This window comes from Anopheles funestus, chromosome 2RL (assembly GCF_943734845.2).
Source record: "Anopheles funestus chromosome 2RL, idAnoFuneDA-416_04, whole genome shotgun sequence".
Taxonomy (NCBI): Eukaryota; Metazoa; Arthropoda; class Insecta; order Diptera; family Culicidae; genus Anopheles; species Anopheles funestus.
Window position 1 is genome coordinate 34,570,933 of NC_064598.1, and position 21,743 is coordinate 34,592,675.

Below are 21,743 nucleotides of genomic sequence, written 5' to 3' on the forward strand. Positions count from 1 at the left end.
AAGGCACATTACTTATCCCTCCTCAATTTTGCTTTTATCTACTAAATGCGTCCAAACCGATGATGGATTTGATCCTTCTCTCCGCCGCCGCGCTCCGTGACATGAGTTTGCCAAAATAATTTTATCGCACGCGCCTGTATGCGTGTGTCCGTGTATTTGTGTTATACCATGGTTTGAAATAAATTATGCGTTACAATTACATCGAGGTCAAACCCACCGAGAATGTGCGCCCGGGCTCCAATTTCGGATGGAATTATCGACGCCAAACGAAGTAACGAGGCGCGCCAGTACAAAACCGAACCGCACACGGTATAATTATAATAAATCCATATTTAATAATCGCGCATACACGGTCACCTTCGTTGCTTTCCTCACTTTTCCCCTTTTTGGCGGAACAATAACAGAACACGCACCGAACCGGGACACGAAACAGAAATGGTTGGCGCGTCAGGTTTCATGGACTCGTTCGTTCGAGCGATATGATTCGATTCGAGTTGGGCACGAAACCCACAGCCCAACAGCCAATCGGACGACGGAGGGTTTAGAATGGTATACCGAAAATTCTAAATGTAACGCTGGCATTGTACATTTGCCCGAATGGATGGATGGTAGGCTGTAAATTTTAATGAATAGTTATAGTCAAATCCAACGAGTGTCCTGTGTGTCGCCACAGCCATGGGGAGCTGTAAAATCATGAATATGTGGTCTTAGTCCAGGACCACACACGCCCCCACTTACATATGCGCTGAATCTTTTAAGCTTAATATAAGCCTCACAGACCTGCTGCTACTGGGAAATTCCACGCGTAGATTTATCTTTTATCCTGAAATGTTGTAGCATTACTATTCCGCCCAGCCTAGTCGGTCACATGTTGGCTGAATGATGAATTCAACGAAATTCGAGAAGATGGAATTTCTCATAATCTTTTCCAGCAGCGCTTTACCTAGCATTTGTAGGAATATCAAAATGGCGAATAAAAAACGCAAACACACCCACACGCACATAGGCCCCGTAGACAAATGAAAATATGCTGACAATTCGCGAAAATCGTTTTCTTCCGTCATTCGGATTAAAACTCACCCACCCCCAAAGGACCCCTCACCGCACCCCTTTTTACGCCGCAAGCAAACTCCTGCGTAGGCCAGCTGTGTTGGATGGAATAAATTGAGATGAGTTTTTCCAATTTATTTATTTTATTTCTCTCACGCGCCCTTACCACACAGAACAAAGAGGAAAAAAATTTGATACCACAATGTTGTTGTGGCTCAATGTTTAATAAGGCTCGTAGAACTCCGCACCGGTCTGCGGTTCGGGTTCGGGTTGGGATAAAAATGAGGCTACACGTGCGCATTTAAAGTTGTTTTCTACCAGTGAATAACCACAAGTTGGTGGAAAATGAGGGTGGTGAGAAGTTACGCATATTTTTAAATACTTTTTTTACTACTCTACATACTCCACAGTTGGTGTATGACACGACATTACATCAATACCCATAAAGCATAATGGGCTCTTGTTTGTTGTCAAGTTTTCTTGTTTTTAGAGCTTTTAACACAAATTTTATTATTTATTGCAGATGTGAGTTTTTGTTTTTAAAGTTGTTCTACTCGTGTCTAACAATTATTAATATCTTGATGCTTATACGACATCTTTTTATTGTAAAATTTATTAATAAATCCTTTGATACATTAAATAAACAGAATTAAAACCACAAGCTTCCAAATTTTCAAAGAACCCAAAAAATAAAAAAAATAAAATAATAATAAAAAAAAAAATTACCTCCAAAAAATATGTTTCCAACATATTTATCTAATAAAAATATTTAAATATTTATCCTACAAGCATACAAAGCGTGTTTAAAATTCCCAATTGTGGGATTTCACAGTTATGTAATATTTTTCAAAATAAAAATCACAATTTCAAATGAGTTGTTCTATACGCTCATTAAATCGCTTATTAGGCTACATTATCCACCATTAAGCTGTTAACCGGTTCGACGGCTAGCGTTTCTTCACTACTTCACCACGCCAAGATGTGACCCGAACGAAAAGCGGCGTACATTTCACTTTGCAATCTACGACCGAGCAAAGCGACAGCAATTAGCTCCTATCCATTGGCAAGGGACACCCTACCCCACCACCCACCATGTCAACACGTGTTGCTTTTGCACAAACGCCACGAAACAGACACGAACCGAGGCCAATTTGGCGGTACCGACGAATCTCTGCGTCAATTAGCGAAAGCGTCTCTGCTACGGTGGAGGGTGTATAATTTGAGCAACAAACGCCAAAACACATCGTAAAACCATTGCGCAAAACATTTCTCCCTGCGCCTTGCCTCTGTGGTGTTCCTGCCTTTTCGTTTACCGCGGGTATTTGGAAAAACAGCTCCAATTTCCCTACCAATGCGCGAGTACGAAAGAGAGCTTTTATCCAAAAAAAAACGGAAGGAATAGCATCGAAGATGGTGGAACGGATTGAATTCTTGTCGTGAAATTAATTCACCACATTCCGTTTTCGTGGAAGTTGTTGTGTCGAGCTGGCATATTTCGGTTGCGGATACGCATGCTTTCCTTTACTTCCTCCAAACCCAACCCCCAAACGACCTCGCCTTCTCGCCGCCGGGAAAACGAAGGAAACGTTTGTTTTCTCCCCTCTCTATCTACCGAACAGCTTCTTCGTACGAATACAAATTGAACGGATCCGTTTTGCGTTGGTGTCAGCCTTCGTGTATCGATGCGAAACGGAGAAAAACTGCATACAGTGTTAGACTTTTCGGTAGATAGAAAAAGGGACAGGAAACGTGTGCCAGAACGAGCCAATAAAATCGAGTTTAAAATGTTTGCTTAGGATCGACCGCCGAAAGGGAAAACTGTAGGCGTACATTTTGTCTTCCCGTTTCCCGTTTGCTGCTTCTTTCCCCCGCAAATCAACCCTTCCATTCCTCACATCTAATAGCCGCCTTCTAAGTTTACTGTGTAAATATTTATCCAACAGTTCGCGTGGGGCGACCGCATCCCAATTTCCACTACTGAAGCATTTTTACATTTCCACACACCACCGCAAAAAAAAATCGAACTGCCAGATCGTGGCAAGATCGTTAACCGAAGGGCGATAGAGATAGTATCGGGTATGGGTAAATAACAACGAAAAAAAAGAAGCAAAACAACATAAATGTTGCTGTCCATTTGGTACAGCATCCCCCCGGGCCAATTTCCTTTGCCAGCCGCACGGGTAAAACGGGGTTGAATAAATTGTGCGCGTGGTTTATGGTGGCCAATTTGGGTGGTGGGGATCGTCCTGTACAGGCGGTGAGCAAATAAGCTGTTAACTTCGATTTTCCTCCCCCTGCCCCCCCCCCCCCCCCCCTATCATCGTTTGAAGGATTCTGATATGGCGGGAAAACCAACATACGGCGTCGCTTGTGGTTACGTTTTCGAAAGTTCGATGGAGACGCCCAGTACAGTGTACAAATAATCAAACTGTTTGATGACTTCATAGCCATTTATGTATCATATCTGATATGGAATGTACAAAAAGCTTTAAAACGTCTTAAAAACATAAAGAGCCATCTTGATTGCTTATCATCTTTAATAGAATATTCCATTTATTTATAGTCATTTTGTACATGGTAAAAAGCCCACTAGCTCAGCGTCTTAATACCTAGCTAATATCTATCCATAAAGCATACAACAAACATCTCAGATGAGTGACAGTGAATTATCTTGTTCTGAAATCTGTTAAACAATTTAGCATGCATACCCTAGATTTAAGTAAAACTCGCTGATCGATTAATGGTGTCTCAATCCAGACATCTACCCGATGGTACTTGTTCCACCTTCAAAAAGGAGTACTTTAGAAAAGCTCCCGAAAACAAGCAATCAATCAGTTGATGCTGGTGATGAAGAAGTTTCTCACTCAAAAGGATAGGTCATTGTCTAGAAAAACATTAATTTAAAACTCACACTTTCACCTTCTCCCCCACGGATCTCGGCTAACAGGCACAAATTAATTAAGTCATCGATGTTTGTTGCCGCTCACTCCAATCGGAGCACATTCCATCCACAAATGATTACGTTCTCGTGAAAGCATGAAACACACACGCACACATCAACTCCAGTTTTGGTACGAGATTTTCCATTTCGCTACCTCCAAAAACCTCAAGCTGGCGTACTCCACCAGATCTGATGTTCATGAAAACGCGACGAGCGTTCCCCCAAAGCTCCCGAAAAACACATGCCCCTCTACCCGATTGAGGACAAAAGTTTGATGAAAATTTCACGCTGCTAAAATTTTAATGATTATCTCCCATTCAAATCGAGCGATGCGCGTAATTTATCGTCTCGCGGGTACAGAACCGTCGAGCTCAATCTGTCCCACTCAGCCGGCAGCGGGGACGGGAGACGGGACGTGGAAGGAAAAGATGGATGACAACAATGAACGCGACCAGGGCATCCTTGCTGTACTGCTCCATACATTCACAGCTTGTAAGCGGTTTTCCTTTCGAGCAAGATATCTTGCTTTTTTTTGAAGACTCGTAAGTCTTTGCCACACCAAGTTCGTCTTTTCCAAAGCAACAAAGCTAAAGATTGTCGCTGAACACGATGATACGCAACGTGAATATTTGTCAAACGGAAGAGAAAGTTGTTACGGTCGGCGTTTGGTATAATTTTCACCATGTTTCCCCCATCCCTTCCAAGAGGGAATGTTTGGGGTGCAGAAGTGCCCTTCAAACGATGTACAATAAAACTGAGGAAAGAGACTCTAGCGCTGGTGGAAATTGGAAATAGTATGATGAGCAGGAGAATGGTTTGAAGTGGAGAAGCGATCCACTTTGGATAACAAAAATAATAAATGTTTTGTCATTATTTTATCATGGCGTAATGAACGATCGGAAGCTAGATTGTGTAAACTGGGGAAAGAAGCTTCTATAGGATGAGATTTCTACGCAACTTTCAATATCACAAGTATTGTTACTTTAAAATGCTTCACCCACTTTCTGACGGTTGAGCCACACAAATTTCACTCCTAAAAAATTTCAAATTTCAGTTCGATTTAAATTAAACTAGCAGTAAAACAGAAAAACCCCTCACCAGTCTGTTGAGACACGATCGAAGTTCTCGCGAAAAGCAACAAAAAACCCAAACCCCCTGAACACAACCTCGCACTTTAATTAAACATTTTCCGCCCCAGACGCGAGGCGTGGCACGAAAATTTAAATTAATTAGTGTGACAAATATTGGCAAAAATGGGACGGTGCTGGACGGAAGCGGAAACCGGAAGCAACAAACCGTTTGACGGTGACAAAAATTGTTCTAAGGACGTACCACCACGGGCGGCTTCGAAAACCGCCAAAGAGCAATAATTTAATCATTCGCTCGGCTGTGGCACGAAAGGCCACGGGGTGAACAGCGTATTTTTTTTATTTTGTTCGAACGTTTTTTGGAAAAGTTCGTTATCATGGCTGCCTGGTGGAAAGTTTTCGGCGAATTTCGTAACCGTGATTTTTGTGACGCTGGTGACTTCATTAGTCGAAGTGATCAGGTGATACTTCGTGTAAACAATTAACGCGAGGACTCTACTTGGTAAACGTCTTGAAATCATGAGAAAGGATGTGTATTTATAAAAATCTGTTTAGATTAAGTTGATGTTGATGCAAACAGCACCTTTTTTGCATCACCAATGCATGGTAGTGTTTAATGATAATGCAAATCTAATCATATTAAAGACAGTCCTTCAGGTAGCTGATAAGGGCAACTCCCTTATACGCATTAATATTCATAAATACTAAACTCAACAACACACCTATACTGATGGAACTCCGCAACTCCACACCCTTTAGTAGAGATTGATAGTTCTCGGGAAGGTTCGATTTCATATGGACATAACGTTCCCTCTGTTCGCCCGTCCCCATTCCCGAAGGATGAAGTTATCACTTTTATCATGATTGATATCGGGACAAGAAAGCTCATTAAAAGTTTTTGAAACCATTTCAACCGAAGAACCTTTTTCGGTGCATGGGATTATGTTCCCTGCTCCATCCTTTAAAATGGATGGATTCGTTTCAATGGCGACCACTGCCGAAGGCGTTTTCGATGATTTGCTTCCCCGCAAGCAGGAGGAAAACTACCAAAAAAGGGAGGGGAAAAGATTATTCATGACTCTCAGGTGCATATTTTATATGTCACCCGTGGATGTAAATTATTCTTACAGCTATTTTTAATTAGTTTCGAAACTTGACACTAATGGAAAGTTTTTGGCACATAGTTAAAATAGATAATAATGACTTAAAACTACTTACCCTGAAACACACGTGTTGCCCGCATGTGTTTGTAGCTTAGTTTTTGCTTCACATCACTACGACTCTCCACAAGTTTATGTATCCTTCCGATAAGTGCATCACACAATCTGCACTTATCCATGGAACAATTAACTGCATTAGGGGATGGGAAAATTATGGGTTACAACCGCCCGCAACCGAACAGTACGTTAGGAAAGGATGAGATCGTTACCAGCTGCGACCAGGTAATTTGCCAAACCATATCATATTCTTCGGACTGAGTGGACAACCCTCGACATACGTCCTTGCTTTGCAAACAAAAAAAAAGCTGACAAGCCTACTACTACCCCACACATGCTCATCGTTTATTCATGCTACTTAAAACTACTTTGCGATAAAAACTTGCTAAAAACGGAGCCTAACTTGCCTACCTGTCACCTTTCCTACGTACACGTCCCTCGCCCTTACACGGTCGATTACCGTTCACATCGACGCCTAGGACTTTTCTAGTTTCCCCCAGTGTCTATGGAATGAAATTTTAATCACAACCCAGCCTTTACCGTTATCGGCCCCATCTTCTACTGGTTTCTAATTTTCCCACGCTGACCAGCGACGTACTGAGGACGGACACGCTGCCACTAACGTGTCGGAATGGAGGAAGTTAATTGGAATTGGCTCTGGCTCGGATCGACGACCCATAAGGATCCGTGCATAATGTGAAGCAGCCTTTTACCTTTGGCAGCACCAGCCCATTAATCGCAAACCATGCTGCTGCAGCCGCATGTATCACAGCGACGCAAAACAGTGAGCTACTTGAGCACGCACACCTGCACACTCCTGGATGTTCACCACCGCTGACCAAACGCTAGACCCCGTCCCGCATTCACCAAAAAAAAACCGTCAGGCGTCAGACGTGGGAAAGTTTCATTTCGTATCGTAGTTAATAATTAATTTCGTTTAAAATGAAACGATAACAGGCCGTCACAGACTCCCCAAAACCAAACCACCCGCACTAACCGCCCGCCCAGCTCCGCTTTTAACCCCCGGGGTGGTTACGTGGGTGAGTGAGGAAAACAAGCGTTGTGGGTTATTAGCCTGGAGGGCTTTTGTTAAACATGGGAAACACTCTTTCGCACCCTTTTTCGGAACGTTCTTCCTTTGGGAAGTACGTGTGTGTGTTGAAACACGAAGAAGGATTAAACATGACGCTTTACTACGAAACCTCCACAACCACGTCACCCGTTTTGACGAACTGAAAACTGCCCTCCCAGAAGATGATGTAAGTACCCCGCATCCCAGAAATTTGTTATTCTGAAAGGGATATGCGTATGGTAACGTGTATTGGATTGGTATCCACACACATCGGCAAAATTATTGCATTTTTAATCAGCCAAAATAGGGGTGTGAAGAAACGTTTAGCTCTGTTGAAATGCTACCATGTCTAATTCATTGATCTATGAATCATAAACTAGTTGGTAGGCTGTTTAGAATCTTTCGCAATATTCTTCGAATGTAGATACGTACCTATTTTTGGGGGAAGAAAAATGTTTCTTACTTCATTAGATTAGTAGTGATTAGTCATATATTAAGGATCATTTCATTAAAATTATCCAATACAAACGTATGTCTTTATTGATATAAAGAGGCTGTGTTTAAAAAACTTTAACACTAGAACTACCGGACGAGTCTTTTTCACTGGAACGCTTCATTTCCGTCACATTATTTTAGGGGGTTAAACAATCCTAAGATAGTTGAAACATGAGTTTTACATTCTATAATACGATTTCCACCGGGGCGGCCCGGTGGTGCATGTGATAAACGGCGCCGGTCCACACGGCAGTACCGGGTTCAAATCCCATCAGGACCGTCCCCCGGAGCAAGGACTGACTATCCGGCTACGTGGTAAAATAAGTCTAGTAAGCCAGAAATGGCCGGCGTGACCTGTAAGGTCGTTAAGCCAAGAAGAAGAAGAATACGATTTCCAATAAACAATCAAACATGCTCCAACACTTCGAAATTGTTTAAAAATTAGCCAAAAACGAAAAACGCTTAAAACGCTTGGTACTTCTAGTGCTAACACTACTACTACCGTACTAGTCATTATGACTGGAACGCTTTATTTTCGTCACATTATTATTTGAGGTTAAACAATTTTAAGGAAATTGTAGCATGAATTTTACTTATACATTTTTAGTACAATATCCAATAAACAATAACGTATACTCCACCTCTTCGAAATTTTTCAAAAATTAATCAAGAACGAAAAACGCTTAAAACGCTTGGTAGTTCTAGTGTTAAATATTATTTCTCGATTTATTGTATGATGAGAAATATTATGTAGTTCAAATTTTAATTGCCCAAATCATGACAACTTCAAAACAACTCCCAACTACTCCGAATTCTTTGCTTCCCGTCATAGTTTCTAACGACCATCATAACAAGACAAAACTTTTCCATTTAATCTTTCATCAGTCTGTTGTGACTTTTCGCACCTCATAGCGATCCTATCCTTATCGGAAACGAATTATGTTACGCTCAGCAGCGTAAAACCTGATCACTTTTCTCATACCGCTGTAAGCTTCTCATGACTTTTCATCACGCTTCACAGTGGTGTTTTTGAAAAACGCTATCATAAGGAAAGCTGCATAAGCGGGGCAAGCGTTTAAATGGCACAAAAACACTTGTCAAGATAAAGATCTTTATTGGTATTCCCTGTCCGATTGTGGAAGTTAAAAGACTTGTGCAAAGCCATCCAGGACTCGCTGATGACGAGCGTGTAAACGAATGTTTTGAAAGGAAAATGCTTTAAAAAAAGAAGGAAAACTTTAAAATAATAAACATAGCTTGGGTAACGAGGAAGGACATGGTACGTGCAGCAAAACTGGGAAATAACTTCACGGCATCTCAACCAAAACCACCGGTCCGGTAGATGGAAAACCAGATAGGAAAATCTTGCATGACTTTCCCTAAGCACTCAAGCAGTATTGAGACGCAATTTTAAAGTGAAAGTAAGCAAACAAAACAGAAAAGAATACACATCATCATCGCTACTGCTAGTACTCCCTGATCGTTCTCCCTGAGTGGTGCAAAAAAAGTCAACCACAACACGCAAAGTTCATGTTGCAAAAGAAAAGCTGTTTCGTTTTGAAATTAGATTTTTTTTTCTTGCTTCATAAAAATTAAACAATAGCTACCGGCTTTGCTGGTAATGGTCAAATTTTTACCACAAAATGAATGTTTTCCTTCTCTCGCTCGTTTCCTAGTGCAAACAAATGGGAAAAAGAAAAAAAAAGAAATGCCAAGCATTCGCGTCTAGAATTGGTCTACAGTCTTAATATTGTGCAACTAAATCGTTTTTCCGTATTATCGTGTACGTGTACCCTACCATCAGCACAACGAACTGGCCTGTTAGCTGTCGTTGTTTGGTCGCTTCTATTTGTGGTGGTAGAGCGGTAAAAAAGTTTGGCCCTTCCTTATTGTGTTGTGGTCCGGGAAAAAGCTGGGCCGAAACAAAACCGAAAGACGTTCGAAGTTTTACCTTGGAGCGGAAGTTGTTCTTTATTAAAATTAGCTCAACTAACTGGCAAGGGTGTAGAGTGTAAATAATTTAAAAACATGTGAAAAGTAATATACAAGATAGATTTTTGTACTCCGAATGATTGTCTAACAAATAAGTAAATTTTCTTCAACGTTTAATAATACATTTCCGTACAAAAATCTTGTTTTTACCATTGAATGATTTGTCGATGGAACAATAAGGTTATACGGAGAAAGTTTTTTAAAGCTTTTCTTTTTCTTTGATTTCTGGAATTCAAACGATTTTCAGCTGTGTGAAAACTTCAAACCATTCGTTTGGAAAGGATATTTGTAGCCATTTTTTTTTCTTGTTTCGTTCTTGTTATGCCACACGATAACGCTGATGGAGAAAAAAAACCTATCCACCAAACACGTTCCGGGCGTTTTTTTCTTCTTCCCATGCGCTTGCTCTTGTCTTATCTGTGGCATTCTTCAAGCGAAACCTTTTTGAAAGGAAAGTGAAGAAAATTCCAACTTTTCACCATTCATAGCCATGCGCTACGAAACACAACGTTCAATGAGCGTTTGCGTTCAAAAGATTTTGCCTGCTTTATTTGCGTTGAAGTGCTATTTCTGAAGTGTGTGAAGTGAGTGAATACAGAAAAAAAAACTCCCATCACTGAATGAATTCACGCACAACACGTCGTGACAAGGAACTGTAGGAAAAACCCTCACCTCAACTTCCTGACAGCCCGCGACATCCGCAAAAACCAAGTAAACTTAAAAAAAAAGCCAAAAAGACCAAAGATGGATCTTCCCGATTTTGAGACAACAATCCTCTGTTAAACCGTTCACTGATTTTAGAGTCAACATTTTTCTTTTTTTTTTGGTTTGTTCCTTTCCCCAACAAGGCACGAACATAAGCGACAGTGTTGATAAAACTCCTACATCAATTTAGTGCTAACAATATGCAATCCCCGAAATCTCACGCTCCGTTTCTCCTTTTTTTCTCGCTTTTTTTTCTCTTTCCCCATTTCCACACTGTCTTAGGTTCGCACACTCTTCGTCAGTGGACTGCCGATGGATGCGAAACCGCGCGAACTCTATCTACTGTTCAGAGCCTACGAAGGTTACGAAGGATCGCTGCTGAAGGTTACCAGCAAAAATGGAAAAACGGCATCGGTAAGTCCCATTATCGCACGTTTTTGTGTGCTTTCGCCTGTTTTTTCTTTTTTTATTTTTATTGCTAGAAGCAAAAAAAAATCTTCCCATTTAGCTTTTTTTTTTGCTTTCGACGAACCGAAAGCAAAGCAAAAAAAACCCCAAACACCATTTATTCGATTTTTTTCCTCCCTTCTTTTTATCGTCCTGTAATAACTGTAATACAAACGCACACTGTTTCACTTCGTTGCAGCCTGTTGGCTTCGTCACGTTCAACACCCGTGCCGGTGCGGAAGCTGCCAAGCAGGATCTACAGGTAAAGCCGACCACCTACCACTTCCGTTTTTGCCGTACCTTTTGCTAAAACTTCACTCCTAACCGTTTTTTTTTGCGTCACTAAATGCAACATACAGCAAAAGAAAAAAAAACTTATGAAAAAAAACAAAAACGCAACTCACCATTTCCCATTTTCCGCTAGGCTAATGTTTTTTTTCTTCCTCTCCTTTAGTTTTTCTTATTCGCTCTATCATTTTTCTTTCTGTTTTTATTCGTACAAGATCGGCTATTGTATGGTTCGTTCCACCGATATCACCTACTAACCCACGGCATACTTCCACCCTCTCGTTGGTATCTTTGATGCTTTTATTTGTTTTGTTGTGTTGATCACATAGCTAGTGGGTTTTTTTGTTGTTCCCCCCTGTCCAAGTTTTTGGGTATGTTGTTTCTCCTAGCGTCTTGTCCACCAAATGCGACCCGAAAAGCAGTAACAGACTAGAAAGTAAATTTTGGTTCGGAAACCCCAACACACCCAACACACATACACGCCTACAAACTGTTTTTGCTGGTTCCTGTTTTCTTACTTGCTCTTGCTATCTTCTAAAATCACTATTAACTTCGTCCTTTGGGCAAGCAAAATGTCCGGTTTTTAGTTCACACATTACACAGTGGAAGCCCTGCGGAAATGTTAAGCAACTTGTTGAACGTTCCACACAACTCCCCTTTGCACACGCCTACACTCACACACACCGGTCACACCTCATTTCACTCTGCCACACGTCACAAAACGTCACAAATGGAACAAATGGTAACCCGTCCTTCCAAACTAATATCACCTATACATACGCATACACACACACACACACTTTAAACATAAAGACACACGCCTAACATACATCTCTTAATCGTCTGACACTTAGAAGTACCATTGACCCAAGTCTCTCAAACGATCCCCACGAAAAGCTCTCCGTTTGTCTGACTTGAAATTACTTCATCGAGTTTTCTTCAAGCATTCGGCATGGAACTTTCGGTTCTGTTTGCCATTAATGTGAAGAAGATCCCCGTGTAAAGTCAAAAACGTCTCCACGACGTATGTTTGTGCCAATGTGTTTGCCAACCGCTTTTCCCTCCCCAACACCCGGGGAAAATCAGTTCGCCAGAAGTAAAGTGAATGGGAAAACACAAGTGTGCTTTTATTTGTGTGCTCGAGCGCGCTTTGGCTAAGGATACTTCAACGAGCTTGATCTTTGATGTGATTTAATCTGATTAGTCTTTTCCTTTTTCACGATGGCATCACAATGAGGCTCACACTCTTAAGTGGTGATTGATTCCCGTCTCACTTCCTTCGCCTTGCTATGTGACATTTCTGCTCTCAGTTATTTTTTTCTTTCATCGTTGAAAGATGAAAAGTTTCTTAAGAAATTTTATTCCATTTCATTGAGAGAGTGAGAAAGAAAAGCTTTCCCCCTTTTTGATATGAACCCACTGCTGTGTGACTGACGATAGTTTAGTTGTAACTACGTAACTTTATTTTATGTTTAATTTTTAACTTACTTTACATTATTTAAGCGATCATTCCTCTTTACTTTATCATTAAGAAGGTACCTGTTTAGCATTTGTTTTGTTTTTTTTAACTAGCATTAAAGAAGGGCAAGATGAGTGGAGTTTTATTGGAAATCGACCATTGTAACTCTTTTAACATGTTTTTGCTGATTTTTGTATCTAACTTCCTCACATTAACCTCGTGTTTTCTCCCATTTGGTATGGTCTTTCATATTGATTGTGTTTTTTACTTTTTGTTTTGGAACAAAACTTATTTTTTCCAATAAAATCTTTCCAAAACCCAATAATGAGTAATTTCTAACCCTGAAAATACAATTCACCACTGAATCTAAAATTATACATATTATTTTCTTCTACTTTCTCCAATGTTTCTTCTCTCTTTTGTACCGACAAAACAAAAACATTGTCTAATTTTTGTTGTTGTTGTGTATTGGTGCTGCCATCGAAAAATCCATACATTTTTGGCACTCGACTACAAATGGATAATTCGTTATTGTTCTTTGTTCAACATCAACTACAAAACAAAAAAAAAATCACTCACGAAATTGCACCAACAAAAAAAAAACTCCAAAATCAATTTCACTGCGCTACAATTTTTTGCAACAATGAACAACAATTTTTAAAAAAATCCCTCGCGATAAAACCAAAAATAAAAAATCCCGCCCCATGGATGAAACGCAAAAAAAAATACCGAATGCACACGCCATCGCCCGTATGCTCGTAAAATGCATCACCGTTTTGATGTGACAATCGTATGCAAAACAAATCCTGCACATCTCACGTGCCAACTGTATTCGGAACCCAAAATCGTGCACGAAAAAAAACCGCCAAAAAAACCGAATCCTTCAAACAAAAATCGACCAACCAAAAACGAAACAAACCACAAAAAAAAAAACAATGTAAATCTTGCAGCAAGGTGTACGCTTCGATCCCGATATGCCCCAAACAATACGCTTGGAATTCGCCAAGAGTAACACTAAAGTCAGCAAACCAAAACCACAACCTAATACAGCGGCCACAGCTGCACATCCTGCATTGATGCACCCACTTACTGCTGGACGTAAGTACTTTTTTTTCGTTACATTTTCTTTCCTTTTTCCTTCACGTCAAAACTCACCTACCCCTCCGCAACAAAAAAAAACATTCACATTCAGTGGCTCGTATTTTGTCCTGCGTTTTGTGATATGAAGAAGAAAAACAAAATGGTCAAACCTGAGACGCAGGATAATGGATTTACTGTGCTCCTTGTTTCGATGCTTCAATCAACAGGAAAATGTGTGCTGAGAAGAATTTAATTTGTACTGTTTTTAAGCTACTATTGGCTGATCATTACATTTTACAATCGATCTCAAGAAATTGTATATCAAAAATTATATTTCATTTTTCTACTGTCGATTAACTTAACAACTTAAACCGTGTTTTAAAATGCATTAGTGAGAACAGTTGACCTCTCTCTATCTCTTGTAAGCTTTATAGCAGACGAAGCACTTTCTAGTACTGTAGTAAAGACCGGCATAGCACAACAGAATATCCCTAGAGTTGTACATTTTTTTGTTCAAATAATGTTCTATTAGTATTGTTAAGCAAGTGCACGCACACCGAAAACACTAACTATTGCGATTCATCCCGATTCGATAGCAGCACCTTGTAGTAAAGCGTGCTACAATGCACCCCAAAAATAGTCACTATTGTGCTGCTACACACATCCAGACGGACATGTATACCTCCAGTCCCACACCCACACAGAGACAATCCCAACACACAAGTGCGTGCACAAATGCTCCCCTTTTTCACAACCGCCAAGCACTAGAACGACACGGAGCGATCGGTGCTTGAAGTGACCAATTTGTCTCGTAGCAAAGTGATTGGAATTCTTGTACAACCAATAATAGCAAGCACAGCCAACGGCATAAAGCAATGGTCCACAAGATTCACTTCATCTATTAACTCATCCTGCAAAACAGAAACATTCCGAGCCGTGCTCTGCTCGAAGATGTAGTTCAAACCGTGTCAAACAGTGTCGATTAATTCATATCCCTTTAGCACAATGTTCGGTGTTGTGTATGTAAAATTGAAAATACTGTCCTGAAGAAAGAAAAAAAATTACAATACCACAAAATTTACCCCCCAGCCCGTGCTGACCGCCCGAGAACTCTAACTGAATATTTCTGTCAGACTTAGGTACACCGTTTTTTCCTGGCGGCCCGGAACTATGGCATCATCCGTTAGCCTTCTCGGCGGCGGCCGCTGAGCTGCCGAGTGCAGCCGCACTGCAGCATGCAACGCTCGTCCATCCGGCACTGCATCCGCAGGTGCCGGTACGGTCCTACCTCTGACTAAATACGGACAAAGTCCTCGAACAGCAGCAGCCCATGCACCAAGTAAGTAACATATGAAGCCATCTTACTAGCTACTACTATTCTTATTACCTACCTACCTGCAAACTAACAACTATATCTATCACCATCTACCACTTTCGAACCCACTCGAACAAACTTTGTCATATTTTTGTGTAGTTTTGGCATCTCCCTCCGCCCATTGTTGATGAATAGGATTTCAAAACGCGATATTTGTACAGTATGCCCTGTGTACATATAAAAATGTCCGCTCGAAACTACTACTATTAACACTAGAAGTACCAAGCGTTTTAAGCGTTTTTTTGTTTGTGGTTAATTTTTAAACAATTTCGAAGAGTTGGAGATCATTATATTGTTTGTTGAAGATTATACTATAGAATGTGTATGCAAAACTCTTGTTTCAACTACCTTAGGATTGTTTAACACTAAAAAATAATGCGACAAAATTGAAGCGTTCCAGTCAAAATGACTGGTTCGGTAGTTCTAGAGTTACCACTAGGAGTACTAAGCGTTTTAAGCGTTTTTTCGTTCGTGGTTAATTTTTAAACAATTTCGAAGAGTTGGAGTTTATGTTATTTTTTTTTTTGCGACCATACTATAGTAAAATTCATGCTTCAACTACCTTAGGATTGTTAAACCGCAAAAAATAATGTGATGAAAATGAAGCGTTCCAGTCAAAATGACTTGTACGGTCAGTCTAGTGTTAAGACACAATATATTTTCTTCTATCAATAAGTGATTGTTTTGCACCAAAAGCTAGTATAGAATAGACAACTACTGACAAAGGAACGCAATTCTAAAAGAAGCAAAAGGATCTAAAGAAAATGGTCACCGTCATGCTTCTAGTTCCAATGATCGATGGAAAAATTTTTCTAAAGTTTTTTTTTTGGGTTTTTGATATATCATCCTATCAATTGTATAAACCGTGTGTGCAATCATTAAGACCTCCTCGTCCAGTTTAAACGTTACGGCACCACTAGCAAGCAACAATCATTTCCTCAATCCTGTTTTACACCATGTATTCTTAGCATTGCTGGCAGCTAAAAACATTTATTAAGCAATACAACATAGACATAGGGCACCCTTGCTTTTCCTCCCCATTTTCCTATCCGCGTTCCATGCATAATTTAAATCGTGTAGGATATCACTCGTGAGATATTTTTTTATTTCCACACAAAACGTCCTTGTTCAACTGTTTGCCATACCTTTCACCGCCTCTCACCGGTGTGTCCTGTGTGTCATCAAAAGCGTGCTAGAAATTCTTTTGAAATGTACACACCTTTACTGTACACCTTTCTTTGTTCAACCAAGGAGTATACATATATACGTAATGAGAACAACGGAACTGCAATGTACCAGTCACACTCTCCCACCCGCAATTCCCGCGTGTTTACTGCGCGTTTATTCAGCGTTTGTTGCTTCTATTTGCATCTTGAGTTGCGTTTTAATATTCGTTGTAAATATGATCGTTGTGTTCACTGGCGCCTCTATGATCCTCGCTGCAAACCTTGCGGCTAGGAAATAATAAAGCCACTTGCCAAGTTGAATGTACATATCGTTCGTTATACACCGTTGTTGCTTGTTTTTTTTTATTCCTAGTACCAACATAAGCTTTTTCCATCAACATTCATTATCATCTAACAGTCTAACATCTAGCGGACATCTAGCCTTTTTTTATACGATTAAAAGTAGATGAGAATATTTTTTTCTAATTTCTAGAGTTTAGAAGATTTTTGTTACTTTTCTTATCATTTGTTCAGTAAATTATTATAGTTATAATTGATGATTTTATTAAGTTCTTCGCCGTAGCCCCAAAATGTTTATCTTCCGAGAGGTTTTATCTTGATTAAGCCATCAACAGCATTCATCCTGCACTTCATGAAGCGTTATCGTGTACCGTGGATCTGTTCAGAAGCCTTTTAGCTTTTACTACTCTACTCACATCCTCCGTGTATTGTTTGTTGCATCGTTTAGACGCCATACCCAAAAAAAAACAAAAGGGTCCACCTGTGTCGTTAGTATCCTCATTCGATTTAACGACTAGGAATAAAGCCATAAAGCTTTATCGTCTTCTAAATACGCACAAGCACAGTACCTCATAAGCGGAAATGGAGTAACCCTTTTTTTTTGATTGGGTTACCTAGAACCGTTCGTAATGGTGAGGAATATTGCTTTACGATACTGTAGGTGTTTGATAACTCTTCATTCAAACTTGATTTTGTTTGCTTATGTTTCACAACACATTCCTGTCAGGTTACGATGTAAATCTAGCTTCGCTTTGTTTTTCTTTTTTACTAACAAGTACAGCGGTTTTTACTACTTTTTTGTAATATTTGTCACATTATTTAAGTAGTCCTTTTTCCCCAACAGGGATATTAAATCGATTGCACAATGTACAAAAAAATGTTTTCACACTAGTTTCATATTGTTTTCATATCCACCTAAAAAAAGTAGCTCAGAATGGATGGGTAAGAACTAGTGGCCAAAAACAAATGGCCTATTTGAAGGTGCAATTTTCTTTAATCCTTAAGACCACGATTTAAGCGCTGCTAGTACATACCCTTTTGTACGTATTTTCTTTTCAATTTTTCCCCCAAAAAACCGCAAGTTTTCAACCTTTACCTGAAGTGAATCAGATTTAACTCCCTCAGGCTCATAATTGAAGAACAAAAAAAAATAACATGCTCCGATTGTGATTTTTTCCTCGCCCGCTTTTATGATTTCTGTACGGTGTCTAGTGCATACACAGCTTTCCAAGGAGTTCCCACCGGTGGACTTCACTCGTTGGCTATTTTCTCAGTGGAAGTGATAGGAGAAAAAACAACAAGCAAAAAAAAACGTTTTTTCTCCTTTCTTCTTCCACCATTTCCCATTATATTGTTCTGGCTTTTGTTCTCTTCTTCATTTATGTGCTCTACTCCCGCCAACCGTGCTGAAGTTCCATCGCCCGAGACCTGGCCGGAGATCATGAGAAAATTAAACAGCTCCGAACAAAAATTGTTTTATTTACGTTTCAGATGAAAAGCAACAAAGTATACCATTTGGCTTTATGTTCACGTCCCGGAAGGACTTCGCGTCTTTTGGGGTGCCGCTGGTGCGGGAATTGAAGAAAACTGTAGCAGCGCCAAAGGTTGTGAGGAGTGAACCACCACCATTTAACCGGCAGCAGGGTACACGTTTGAAGATGAATTGTTTGTACGCTGTTCGCTTGCTTTCCTGGCTGCCCTTTTGCAAAAATGCAACCAGTTTGGAAAGGGGTGGTGCGCCACCGGTTTCGAGGCGAGGGAAAAGTTACGCCATCGCGTCAGTTGAGATTAAATTCTTTACCATTTCTTGCGAAAGGTATTTCTTTCGCCAGGCGAAGAATAGTTTCTTTGCCCCATTTTTGCTGGGATCAGGCAAAGTCGCAACCTGCACCGGATAACCAGGGAGAATCGGTCGCGCGAATGAAGCGTTGATGAAAACGGGAATTAATTTTTGGATTTTAATGAAAATAAATTTTCCATCAACGCTTTCAACGCTGTTGCGTTCGTGTCCATCGAAATCCTTATCGCCATCATTCACATCCAATCATCTTTGCGCATCGGGTCCAAGCAACTTTCATGGGGGTGAATTAAATCGCTTCTGGCACCTGACATCTATTTTCACTTTTCACCAAACCGGCCGCAGGATGCAGTTCGGGTGGCCTTCGTAAGAAAATTAAAACAATTTGCTCCCGGCTTCAATACTTCGTTCGCTTTTCCGACTGATTGGGCAGGATGCTTATCGTGCAGCAGTACTTTTAATCCTATTTTGGACAGTAAAGAAGAAACTTGCAACAAAAAAAACCGTTCCGAATTCCTTCACTTAACGCCATTAGGTGTGGAAGATGATAACCACTGTCACTAACTTTCCTTTCCGGTACGTAAAAAAAAGGGAGGTTTTGCTAACAAGATTGTCCCACTTTCCGATACAATCCTGTCATAAGCTGGTAGAAGAACCTTGGGACAGTAAATCTCGCTTAATGCACGGTACCCGGTCACACCGAGATCACCTTTCCTAATGATTGCCACGCAATTAATAATTCTCAAATCCTTTCCGATCCTTTTTCAATCGAACAGATTCCTACAGGGGAACGGGGTCATGTTTGTCTTGTTGCCTTTTTTGCATGCCGGTTGCACAACAAAAAAGGTACAAAGAAAGTGTCTAACTTTTTTTCTACCCCCAAAATATGACCCGGATACATGAAACGAGAGGGAAAACTACTGTCCACCATACCAGATTAGAAGACCCACACCGAAAGGATACAAAAAAACTGCTGCCCAAAGCTGGCCCATACTAAAAACCGGCAAGCAATGAAGCCAAACTGGTTGTCCCATCATCAAGCTAAGCACGCAACCCACTCCCTGGATCAATGGTTAAGCAGATTTTCGTACAACATGCCAGTTTTACGCTTCTTTCATGATCGAACCAAAAAGGGAATTTACCCTCGACGTAGCAAAAAAACACAACCCACAATGAACAACTTTCGTCCTTAATCCGCATTATGGAGGCGCTGCTCAACAGCCTTCCCCTAGGGGGGGGGGGCTCATGATCTCGGTGGTTCGATGACAGATTTTATGATTCGTTTGTTGTTCGCTAAGCAGCTTGTCGAACGAGATGAGCATCGACCGTAATGTTGGGAGAGTAAAAAAACGCCAAATTTCCACCGAAGGACTTTGTTTTATGCTTCTTTCTTTTGCTTTTTTCCTTCACTTTACTTTAAGCCGCTAGGTCGGGAAGGGCTTTTGTTGAACAAATGGTCGAGACGGTTTGCTCGAAACGATCATTAAAATCGTTCCACGACTCGATAAGGATCGGTTTAATCGACGGAGGAAAATTAAATTCTCTAATACACTCCAATGAAAAACCCCCCTTTCCCTGTTCGATTGCCGAACCAAACGGGAAAGCTTTTTTTTTGTTCTTTCTTCTTTTTGCAACATACTTTTTGGCTTTCTCGCCCCCAAACTAGTACTCGTGGCAGTGATTCGTGGAAGCGTTGTCTTTTTTTGTGCTTTTTTTCTTAAGTCTACATATTGTTTAACTTGCTTTTTCCGTTTTCCACCCATTATCGCATTTCATCGTATCCTTCTAAAAAAAACACATACACAAATGCACCAGTGCGAGCGAAAGGATGCGACCTGAAAGCTTTGCGCTTTCCGGTGAACCACTGCAATGGAGCGTAAATTTGGCTCATTTGCATAATAATGAAGTTTTAATTAAAAGTTACACACACACACATACACACATAGCAGCTTCTATGGGCCTCCTTCGAGGAAACGACACTTGTTGGTAGGCTTGGGATGTGGTAAAAATGGCGGAAGTACAGAGTTTGTGAGATGTTTGGGGTTTGTGTGAAAATGAGACAAAATATGGACGACTGCAAATGTTGCACAAACTTTTGCTCCTGGGAAATATATTACGAACGGGGAGTGGAGGCCTATGTTCCTGTTCACCATTATTTTTTTTTTGCGAATATTTTGGTATGGGGTTTTAAACAATCTTTTGGCGATGTTTTGGGTAATTTAACATTTTTAGTATCGAAATTTTCTTGAAAAAGTTAAAAAAGTTTCTTAACTTTTCTTTTACGAGTTATTGCCCATAAATATCAGACCCTACCATTTTTCCCTGTCTTGTTCGGGAGTAAATTTCATAACAATTAATACCTTCCTATTAAGCCTATTTAATACATCACGTCATCAAGGTTTTGCGACCACATACTAAACTCATGCAGATACATTTACAGTAATATGCCTTTTTTTTACCTATACCTAACCCTTTTCTGACACATTCGCTCTCTCCCTGTTTCTCCCATCTTTCTTCTTCTTCTTCTTCTCTTTCATGTCTGCTCTTTGTGTGCGGTGCCTTATCTTCTATTTGTTTCCTCTTTTTTTATTCTAGCAGCAAATTCAAATGCCGCACCCGTCAGCAATACATCCAGCATCGATGCATGTGTCCGCCGGCCTGCCAGCGAACCACTTTTTGCCCAGTCCGGCACTGGCCAGTCCGGTCGGTAGCACTGCTGGTGGCAATCAGCCACCGAACCCGCCGCTAGCCGCCAATGCTCCCTGCTCGACACTGTTCGTTGCCAATCTGGGACAGTTTGTTTCCGAGCATGAGCTGAAAGAAATTTTCGCTAGGTGAGTGGTCGCCTCTCATTTCGTTCCCTTCACCCTCTCCCCCTTTTTCCCCAGCGCCTTATCTTTCGCGCTCTTTGTCACTCTTTCTCTCTCTCTCTCTCTCTCTCTCTCTGTTTCCCTATATCATTTTCTCCTTTAATTCGCTCGTCTGTTTGTCTTCTTTTTTGGCTATCTTTCATTATCTTCATCTATCAACTTGTTTAACCCATTCCCTGATGAGCTTTTTTTTGGAATCTTTTTTTTTGTGCCACCGTCTATCAAATTGTGTCTACCCTTTTTCTCTTCCGATTTTATGCGATGTTGTTTTCTTGCGGGCCCGACCGTTTTTTGGGCCGATTTTTATTTTTCTCTTTCTAATTTTGTTTATCGCCCACCGGTGGCTGAGTGGTCGAGAACGAGTTTCCCGTCGCCTTTGGGAAGTACGATTAATCTTTAA

General features: G+C 40.6%; 1 protein-coding gene across 1 annotated transcript in view; it reads left to right on the top strand.

The window, feature by feature from the left end:
- LOC125761024 (uncharacterized) overlaps window positions 1-21,743 on the top strand; it is a 151,638-nt gene that overhangs the window by 113,512 nt on the left and 16,383 nt on the right. The window contains exons 3-7 of the mRNA XM_049421758.1: window positions 10,843-10,974; window positions 11,207-11,269; window positions 13,705-13,852; window positions 14,968-15,110; window positions 21,069-21,307. Coding sequence (XP_049277715.1) covers window positions 10,843-10,974; window positions 11,207-11,269; window positions 13,705-13,852; window positions 14,968-15,110; window positions 21,069-21,307 — 725 coding nt within the window. The remainder of the gene's footprint in view (window positions 1-10,842; window positions 10,975-11,206; window positions 11,270-13,704; window positions 13,853-14,967; window positions 15,111-21,068; window positions 21,308-21,743) is intronic.